This window comes from Stylophora pistillata, chromosome 6 (genome assembly GCF_964205215.1).
Source record: "Stylophora pistillata chromosome 6, jaStyPist1.2, whole genome shotgun sequence".
Lineage (NCBI taxonomy): Eukaryota > Metazoa > Cnidaria > Anthozoa > Scleractinia > Pocilloporidae > Stylophora > Stylophora pistillata.
This window is the reverse complement of record NC_142524.1, coordinates 34,673,745-34,684,355: the sequence shown is the minus strand read 5'-3', so window position 1 is coordinate 34,684,355 and position 10,611 is coordinate 34,673,745. Positions and strand designations below refer to the sequence as shown.

At 39.1% G+C, this 10,611-nt stretch overlaps 2 protein-coding genes and 1 pseudogene across 2 annotated transcripts; 2 read left to right on the top strand and 1 right to left on the bottom strand.

The window, feature by feature from the left end:
- Positions 1 to 168: 168 nt before the first annotated feature.
- On the bottom strand, positions 169 to 1,129 carry LOC111318976 (N-acylneuraminate-9-phosphatase-like; annotated as a pseudogene).
- An 837-nt stretch (positions 1,130 to 1,966) lies between these two features.
- On the top strand, positions 1,967 to 3,214 carry LOC111319375 (uncharacterized). Its single transcript, XM_022922171.2, has one exon. It carries the CDS (start codon positions 2,095 to 2,097, stop codon positions 3,064 to 3,066), a length of 972 nt encoding a protein of 323 aa, XP_022777906.2. The 5' UTR covers positions 1,967 to 2,094; the 3' UTR covers positions 3,067 to 3,214.
- A 5,851-nt stretch (positions 3,215 to 9,065) lies between these two features.
- LOC111319612 (uncharacterized) lies at positions 9,066 to 10,166 on the top strand. The gene has a single exon (XM_022922363.2). It carries the CDS (start codon positions 9,184 to 9,186, stop codon positions 10,018 to 10,020), a length of 837 nt encoding a protein of 278 aa, XP_022778098.1. The 5' UTR covers positions 9,066 to 9,183; the 3' UTR covers positions 10,021 to 10,166.
- The last annotated feature ends 445 nt before the right edge of the window (positions 10,167 to 10,611 follow it).

Here is a 10,611-nt window from a genome sequence, read left to right as displayed (position 1 = left end):
TTTGATTGTGTGTGCATGCGTGGATGCGTGCGTGCATGAGTGCGTGCGTGAGTGCGTGTGTGAGTGTGTGGAATAGGTGGGTTGCAGGGTGGGTGAAAATGAAAAATTAAATTCTCAACACACTTAATTGACTTAAAGTCAAATAATCAAAACATTGGAAATGACAAATGTACTCAAAAGAATTTAATAACACAGAGCTTATGTGCAGAATATCAACTGTCCCTTCATTCTTACCTTATATTTTTAAAACAAAAAAAAATTAAAAGTGTAAAAAATTGGTAAATGATATCTACAACAGCACAATTCTTTTATAACATGGAGATGTATACAAATTTAGTGTATTCACTACCAGTTTTAGTTTGCAGTGGGAGAATTTAACTCATTCAATATCTTTGGTAAATCAAGAACAGAATCTACAGTAAAATCTGGCTCTGGATCCTCTCCACTGCGGTTACAGCCTCTAAGTTTTATCCATACAGAGGCCATTAAACCAGCATTTTTACTCCCTTGTACATCATGAGCAAGACTATCTCCAATCATGACACAGTTCTGGGATCAACAGATATCAGCGAGCAGGCAGTGTCAAAACTTACTGGATGTAGTTTCGGATGCGGTTGATCGCCACTTATCACGATAGTTTTGAACAATCCGTCAGCCCCTGATGTTGTGATCTTTTCTCGTTGAATAACTGAGTAACAATTGCGATTTTGTAGTCTTTTGCGAGTTCTTGAACGAGCGATGAAATTTCATCCTCAATCACCATTTTTTCAAGCCATGCCGATCTCCATATCGCATACATATCAGCTGCTGACGGTTTTTCAGTAACATCAGAATCACAATTTAACACACTTCCCCATAAATTCACCCGCCACGCGTGTTGATCAAATTTGAAAGAATCCAGAGACCACGAGTATGTCTTTGTAACAGGTGTCTAATGCTTCGAAGCGATGTTCTCTGCATCTTTAGCGTCGAAATATTCAAGCAGCTTTTCCTTTACTTTTTGAAATGCGTATAGGTCAGCCTCCATTGTTGGCACGAGTGTGTTGTCAAAATCAAACAAAATACCCTGCAAAACACACTGCAGAGTCAGCCGCCATTTTGCAGATTGAATGTCAAAATATGCCAGGAATTATCGACGAACGTCGACGGAGGGGAGGAGTGGGGAGAGGGAGGGGGGAGTCCCGTCTTACTCCCATCCCGTGGGTTAGTACCAAAGACTTTAAGTAAACGACGACGGCTACGGCGACGAGAACGTGGAAAAAACAATAGATCTAATTGGCAGAACAATAGCCCAGCACGTGCGTTTTAAAACGTTGTACATTTCTTAGCCTTCCTTTGCAAAACAACAACGTGAAATCACCAAAATTTGCGTCGTCTGCGAAGCGAAACCGCGGCGGCAAATTATTTTAATTTACATTTGGAACTCAGCGCTACTTTTATGCGTTATGTTGAGTTTGAGGTCTGGCGCCCTATGTGACGGTAAACACATGCAGCCATTTTCGAAATTCTAACTAAAAGTAGAAACTCATTTTTTAATCGACGTCTTCCTTGGCGTTGCCGTCCTGACTGCTTTAAGTCCTTTTTTGCGAAACACGGAGGTTACAATAACAATGTAATGCGCTCATAAATATACAGTGCTGTCAGTCAGCTACCTTTAATTAGCTTCTGTTTGATCACATCGATTAGATTGTTTTCATTCATTTCAGTTTAACTAGTCATGATCCACTTTTTCGCATTTCAATAGGATAATCGTTGATCTGCTTTCATATTTAGTAACCTGAAGACCTAAATCATGAAGGTCATTAATAATCATAAAATTCTTTGATACAGACAATTCGTTAGATGTCCGAGCAGATAAAAAAATAGGTTGGCAAATGTGCGCTAGGTACACAAGTTACCATCTCTCAATTCAACCGTAAGTTGAATTTCATTTGCATTTTTGACAAATCAGTGAAGCAGTCTACGATTTAGCCAGAGGACAGACAGTTATTCTGCATGATGAGTGAAAACGGAACAATGTGAAATCTACAGTAACGCGGCCCTTTTTACAACTACGCACATTTCAGACTGTCTTGAGTTCAGGATTCCAGACTGATGGCAGGTATTCATCTGCCGGATATAGGAAAACTGGGAATTCATATTGCAACAGGAATTCGTGACAAGAAGAAAGTTGCTCCGAGTAACATGGCTGAAAACGCTAGGTACCAAGCGCTGTCAACGAGACTTGAGTCCGAAAAACACGAGCGAAGCAGAGTTTTAAATAAGGAAGAGAGGCGAATGAAAAGGAAAAAGCATCGAATTGACAAACGCCGCCAGGATATCGAAAGAAATAGAAGGCAAGAACATAACAGCAATGTTGACAACAGCGACGGGAAAATATTTCTCCCTTCGATCTCTCTTTCTAAAACGGCCAATTCACATAATTACGGAGACGAGTTGATCAGCGAAGATCCACAAGACTTTGATCCACATCCTGGTAAATCGTCTTCAGCCATATTCCCAATTCAAGACGAGTTTAGTCAACTGTTAGAGAGTTCTGAAGGTGATGGCAGATTCAGAGAAAAGAGAAAGATTGTTCGACTACCTTCGATTGAAACAAACTCGGGAGACAATAAAATCAAACACAGAAAAACGGCTCCTTTGAGGAAAAACTTGAAAGCGAATAATCTAACGAATAAGGATAGTAACACGTTAGAAATTAAAGATGTGGATTCAGGAATTGAAAGAGAATTACGGGTTATGCCAAATCCTCAAATAGAGACGTTCAACGTGTCAATTAAACAAGATCAGCGATGGGATAAAGATATGTCCGATCCAACAGGGAAAGAAGAAGTTGGAAATCAAAGTGAAGATCACAGACAGGCTGAAAAAATAGTCAGCTCAGGGTTGATTATTGACGAATCAGTCTCCTCCGAAAATCCATTTAATTATTTGTTACTGAAAGAACACAGGCGAAAAGCTCTGCATCAAAATCTAGAGGATGCATTCAGAGCAATCAAAACTTGTCGTTATATTAGAACTCCTATTCGTAGAGCAGAAGAAACTGACTTTGATGAAGAAATCTAATTAATAAACCTTTTGAGTCTCGATTCTCAGGCTTTTCCGTAAAAGTTTTCGAGTAAGGCTTATACTTGCTAACTTCCCCTCAACATAGTGTAACAAAGTTTCCAGTAAGTTTTAGTTTTCGACAAAAAATGTCTTACTTCCTCAGTGGCTACAGAATCGCTATTGTCGTTTTTAATTAGTCTTTACTAGTTACATTCCTACGTTTTACGTTTCATAATTTGGCATTTGTTACAGATGTTTGTTTGCTATTCAGTGTTGATAAAAGATGGAATTCAGTATTGACATACTTATCTGCCGTCATAAACCCTTCTCAACGCCAAAATATACGCTAGTACTATTCGATTTCAGTGAACACTTACCTCGTTGTATTCAATGTTTTTTTTTTTTTTTCATCTTTTCGTGGCCTAGAAAAGTCAAACATCTTAAGACAAATTAAATAAAACATCTGCGAGGATATAAGCAAGACTTCGGTAGAGATCCTTTTAACCTATTTATGTAAGCTAGTGACAAGAGAATATAAACAGGTTATAATCTCTTGGTATGACTTAAAAAAGCGGGGACTTAGTTAGGCAGGGGGTCCTGGGGTGTCCGTGACCCCTCTCCCTTTTGTAACCTTTCTTTTTTTTTTTTTCGCACTTTCTTAGAAGTAAAACACGGCGTGGAGGACGACATAACAATCTGGCTCCGGTTGTTCAAAGGGGGGATAACGCTATCCAACGGATAAATCGCTATCCAGCGGATAAGTGTTACCAGAACGTAGTGCGCTATCCACCGGATAGAGACTTATCTAGTGTATAGCGTTATCCGTCCTTCGAACAACCGGGGCCTGGCGAGTACCCTCTGTTTTGCACAGTTTGACCACGCCCCTGAGAAGGTTAATTACACTAATGAATTGACGAATTAAGATGACAGCGTTTGATTTCCATGTTTTGCTTTAAATTTTAAGAGATGGATATCCTAAAGTAAAGATTTACAAACAACAGAAGACTGAGGTATTTCTAGCATTTTATCCGAGCTCCTGTTCTGCCGCTAGCGTAGTTGTAATATCTCCAAAAAAAAGCTCGTTGCAGTTCTGTTATACGCCAACAGTAACTAACAGGATTGAAAAGCGAATTTAGGAAGGAAACAGTGATGATCCAGGTCCTCAGAGCATGAAACATGTGTGGTCACGTGACATCTTCCGTAGAAACTCTTAACAGAGCTGAGCCTATCATGGAAGGTACATAGCAAAGGAGTAGTACAGTGACAATGATTATTAGAGTTTTTGACGACTCCGTGTTTTTCTTTGTCCTTTTAACTTCTTCCTGTGGCAGCTGTCCAAGTTGGAGTCGTCGTCGCTGACACCGGGTCTGAGACAAAATAACACAATTCGCAGAGACGACAAAAGGATAGAAACAGAGAGAATGAGCGTCAATGGAAAAATGATCAATCTTGACAAAAATGGATCTATGTTCATGTTATACCCTGGGAAAGCTGCCACAGTCCGACTAATTACCACAACGACAGACATGGCCCAAGCTAATAGTGCGCCAAGTTTGATTTTGGATACGATGAATATATGAAGTTCATATGTTTTGAACTGCGGTTATAGATACGTATGATGCACGATGCCCGTACAGACCTGATTTTTTTCAGGTCTGATTTTCGCTATTGCATAAATAGCGCTCTCTACTGCGAGGATCGTGCATCATACGTAATTTTGATTTTACTGGTCGTAACAATGTCGCAATACCTCAAAGGATGCACGAAAGCCACGTATCGGTCGATGGTGAGCAACACAAGGCTAGGTGGCTAAATGATGTCACAGTGAGTCCAAGGCGCATAATGTCTACTAATAAATCTACGGCGCAAAATGGCCGCCCAGCGTTGAGAATATGTCTAGTTTCTGCAACGATGTGTAGAGGCTGAGGGATAATCCCCACTGGCAAATCTGTTGCTGCCAAAAATGCTAACAACACATTAGAGTTTGTTCTGATTTGGCGCTTTATCGTCACGGCTACGATAATTACTGCGTTCAAAAACATTGTGAGGAAGGCTCACAAGGAATTGAAAATTATTACCGCCACCAGATTTGCAAAAGTTGTGGATGTCAGATACTGTTCTTTCCAAACGAAGTTACCCATTAATTTACATGCTGCGCTGTTTTCTATGTCCTGGGTGGATGAGTTAGATGCGAGCATCATGATCTTCTTGTATACACTTAGTACGAGATCTGTCGACCCCAAAGAGAACAGCTCAGGATTAATTTATATTCTATTCATTTATATTCTATCATTAAAATGAACGACCCTTATTACCAGGTGTTTAAGCAGGTGTTTATGATTTTAGTAAATGCTTTCGAAACAAATATTGATTCAAACATTCAAATTTTCTGAAAAGCAATGAAGGTATCTTAAAAGGATTCTTCAGTCAGCTAATGAAAAGCAACAATCTATCATTGCGTTACTCAAAACTATTGAAATTAATTCCCAAATCCGACTGAAATGGCCTTAAATGGCTCTAGGCCCAAAATGGTAATGTGCAGAAATTTATGTTATTATATTTATTATAATATTAAAATTGTGGAGTTGGTCGAAGCGTATACTTACAAGAATCAGCTCCTTTAAAAAGTTATTTGCTGGTAACTTACTGCGTTTTGTAGTGAATTTACATATGGCCAATTAAAGCAGAAACCAGGAAACTAAGAGACACTGTTTTCGCTTGAGGTAAAAGATAGAAGATCGATACATGGAAAAAATATTGAAGCAGGAAGCGTAAACTTTTTTTTTGAGAGCAGAGCCGGCCCTGATAGGCTCTTTTACAGTTTTCCAGTGTCCAAGGTGTGCATGAAAAAGGTGTCGGAAAGTTACCTAAATTAAAAATTAAAAGCTTCCTTGTCGGTCCACATCACTACCCTAAAAACAATTATACTGCGGCCTTTTTGCAACACTGAAATATATTCTGGCTTAAAAATTTCTTTATTTACCTGACGCTTTTGAAATCCACAAAACAGTTAATTGTTAAACATGAGCAGAAAACTGCAAAATCGACTGCAAAAAATTAATGTAAAAGCTAAGTTAAAATGGAAAATCGACAAGCCAGTACAAGTTGAAATATATTATTGATTAAGAATAGATCATAACCATAGCGTCAGGATTCGTTCAAGTATCCTATCATTAAAATGAACGAACTTTATTACCAGGTAAATGCGCAAATTAAATCTAAATGCTTTTAAAATAAATATTGATTCAAAGACTCATATGTTTGAAAAGTAATGAGGGTGTCTTTAAAGGAATCTTCAGTCAGCTAATGGAAAGCAACAATCTGTCATTATGTTCCTCAAAACTATTGAAAATTAATTCCCAAATCCGACTAAAATAGCCTCAAATGGCTTTAGGCCTAAAATGTAAATGAGTTTAATTACTACTGCAGTTTGCTTCGGCTCACTGACCAAAGAACGCAAAGAGGCCAGGAGCTCGAGAAGTAAGTAAGTAAGTAACAAGTCGAGAGAGGTAACACAAGATAGCATGACTAATAGACTAGTAAAATGTCTATGCAAATTTAGTCGTTAAGATAGTTTCGAACATCATTTGCACCTTGTCCACTGCCTTTTTTGAAACGCAACCTGTCAAACGGATGTGTCGACAAAGGACCAAATCTGCAAGGACAGTCGATGATCGGAAGTTGAAAATACACAATAGAATTAAATCGCAAAAAAAAGAAAAATTAGGAAGGGAGACTAGTAATCATGATTATAATTGTGAATTAAATACTTTCTTTTCAATAAACTCGAATAAACGCAATCATTTCTGTTATCAATGTGGGATTTCATATTTCACTCATGGGGGTCATAAATCGTCCTTTCAGGTAATTATATATAATCCTATTCACTGGACGGTTATTCCGATGTAAAAGTAATTAAAAGATGTGTTGTTCGGCTAATTAAATTTCTCCTTCTCAGTAGGGGGTGGAATTTATACCTCCATATCTTTTTTTTTTCAAGCCTGACCCGGCAGAACGGCAGTTATCTGGTCATTAATCTTCAATAATAATGAGCTGTAATGCCAACAGTGTCGAATTTTGTATCCCTTTACCCGAAGAAACGATACATAGCTTTGAAAGGTACTTAGATATGGAAGTAACTAATATGGTTTAAAATTTCGACAGGTTTTTTTAATCCTCTGAACTCCTAAAGTGAGTTCCCATAGAAACTAAAACACCTTAAAACTACTACTACACCTGTAGTCTACAAAGAATTTTAAACGCCAGGGGAGAAGGCAGGGGGAATAAGCGCGACATTTGCTCGATTTTCACGGGAAGGTTCAATAAACGTTTCTTGGCTTAGTAAAGTTTTGGTTGTGCTACGTTGTTATTTTATGTTGTTACTGAACACATGTAATCTGCTTGGACAAAAAGTCGCAGAAATGAGCTCTCAGCTGAGATTTCTCGCGTCTCGGACTACACAAAATTGTCATTCAGCGTAGTAAAGTCGTTTTGTCTTGGGGATCAACCGTTTTAGATTGGTTGAACTCTTTCTGTTCTAACAGGAGCGACAAATATTTGCTTTATCAGCTTTTCCTGTCAACCGGCACCAAACATAATGAAAGGCAGCCACTGATTTCTATTCCCAGGGTTTTCAAAGTCAAGCACGGTTTTCATCAACACTCGTAAAATGGCAAGATACTCGTGCTTCATTGATATACGGGATTGATAAGCGTTAAATAAAGAAGCTGTTGGAAATTTTGGACTGGAGCTGCCAAGAAGCTAGAGTTGCTTTCGGCTGCGCCTCGAGCAACTCTTTCGCACTTTTCGTGCTCTCCAAATTTCCCGTGTGCTTCATATCTCGATGAAGCACGCTGACGTATGTTTCTTAAAAAAAAAAAAAGAGCAGCTCTCGCAAATCGTGAGCACTGGCTGTCGTGCTATCTTCCCTCAACTGCTGAACGCAGAGAAGCCTGGTAAGGACTATTCCCAAGAGCTCACGCGTCCCAATCAAAAGCGGTTGGTAAAGTGTCCTATTGGAGGATTTCAACCTATACCAGTTACAGTTAACAACTATTCACCGAAGTGGAAGTGGTTGGTAAATATCCACCGCTAACCACCGACACTGAGGTTGTTTTAGTATATACTAAAACAGTGAGATAATATACACCACCGTCGTTAATAATTTGAGTGATTTCTTCGCTTGTCACGGATGCAAACCGGGACGTCATTTTTTCCCGAGTTGCTCGGAGGTAAATAGCAAAGGATATTCGGAGTTTGACTAGCCAATCAGAGCGCGCCTTCAACGCTATCCACCGTTTTAGTATATACTTATTGATGATATATCACGTCCTAACACTCCCAAAGAATTCTCGTGCGGCACGGCATTTCAATCGTTTATTTCGTTAATTTAGCAAATCGGAACGGACAGGTGTCTTTTATCTTCGCGGCATGCAGAAAAGCGCTTGTGGGGGTCCTTCCTTAATTGTTCAGTATCTTTTCCATTGCCGTCGAAATTAAAGCCGACGAATGAACCTCGTTGATAAAGAAGAGCAAAAGCCCCTTTCCCTACCTCGGTGATAGATATTGCAAAAGCTATGTAACTGTCTCTTTGATAAACCTCCAAAAGTCTTGTTTGCTTCAAAAATTAGATCGTTAGCCCTTCAGTAGAGATCACTTGTTAATCATTTCTACATTCGCCCGGTTGTTGCTTTTAGTTAGACCCATTGGATGCAAAAGCGTATTTCTAATGAAAAAAAAGTGTAGTAAAAAATTAATAAAATATAGTGAAAGATCTGTAAATTATCTCAATAAACCAAAAAGAACTTTGACCCTAAATCAACTTAACTGGCTTAGCACAGCCAGTTTGATTTGAACTCAAATTGAATTTCCCGATCCCCGGCGACGAATCGTGTTTATATGTTCCGGAATACAATACTGGCGATAGAAAAGAATAGAATTATAAAGCAGCTTAGAAAAAGAAAGATAATTAATTCTTGGGAACAAAAGAAATTCAAAACACAAAAAATAGACCGCCTCGTTCAATAATAGCGCAATGATTGATTTCCAATTATGAAAGGCTAAAACTTAAGTGAAGTTTTTTTTTAATATCTCTCTGACGAGCAATATTTGTTTTTAACAGGGAAGGTTTGGAGGATGAGTTGGGGCAGTCCAAAAGACCCGACAATAATGGAGGAACAATCCAACAACTCTGAACTTTCGATGAAAGAGAGGAATTGTGTTCAAAGAAACTCGCTACTGAGACAAACAAATCAAAAGATAAACGCTTCTATACAGAGTGAACACAATCGGTTTGAAAGAAAAATGGACTTAGAGGCTAAAAAGTTACGGAAAAAACTCACGCTGATGATTCAAATTGCCAAACCAGGCACGAACTTGAACAACGATGCAGGATCTTGCAGCCCCAGCAAGACAGAAAATTCGGTAGATGTTTCTGGCAAACTTAAGTTGCCAGTCATTAAAAGTGAGACAAAATCAGCACCATGTTCTCCAACTTTGAGCCATCGAAAGGCAACTTTCCTTTGGGAAAAGGCTACTTTGTCGCCACACTGCGGTTCGAATCCTTTGCCGATTCCTCGTCGGCGCTCATATAACGAGATCTTCTCTTCATCACAAGGTTCACCCGTTTTAACTCGGCAGTCGAGCAGTTCTCTTCTGCATCGAGGTCGTCCGTCAGAGTTGATACAATTGTCGCCTCGCTCATCAGGACTGGAAGAAAATAATGGTGAGCTATCACCATCTTTGTTGCCAAGAAATCTCAAGTTGAGAGAACAAGCTCGTCGCGATAGCCTTCTAAATGCGACGTCGGGGATGCAATCAACTCAAAGTCCATCACTAGAGGAACAATTCAAATCACTCGGGTCGTGTCGATATCTGCGTCGAGCCACTGTAGGTCATGTAAAAGTCACAATGGATGATAAAGAAAAGAGTACTGAACTTGAAGGTCGAGAAAATACTGCGGAATTCAGTTAACAAGTCTCAATTTGGGCCATAACTGTGACAGATAATGGGGTGGTCAGATTTACAAGGCTAAATTTTTACGCCGAATTGCATTTTTACTAAGTTTGTGCAGGGTGTAGACATAATCGTAAAAAAAGTTTGTCCGGCTCAACTCTAATTTCAAAAGACAAGCTGGCTTTAATGAAGGTGACTTGTGATACAGGGATGTGATATTGTTTAAAAATGCAGTGTTACGGCTACCACTCGCTGTCACTTTGGATTATTGTTGGCAAACGCAAAGTTCAGACCGCCATTTGCATCCATCAGGGCTCTTTCACTAATCAGCACACTCTTTGCACGTAGAGTCAAGTATAAACCTAAAGGTGGCAACTGTTTTAGTACCGTACTTGCTAGGGGATCATTAAACATGTCGCAAGACTTAATATAGTATTACAGCGTTAATGTAGTTTATCATGTCAATACGTTCAAGTAAGTGTCAATGGTTGAACGCGTGTACAGATGTTAGACTTTGCTTGTAACTGGGTTAGAAACGACAAATTTTCTTCCAACAGTAATTTGAGATGAACTCAACGATTTATGTTTCCCTGCTTTACGGATTTTGTG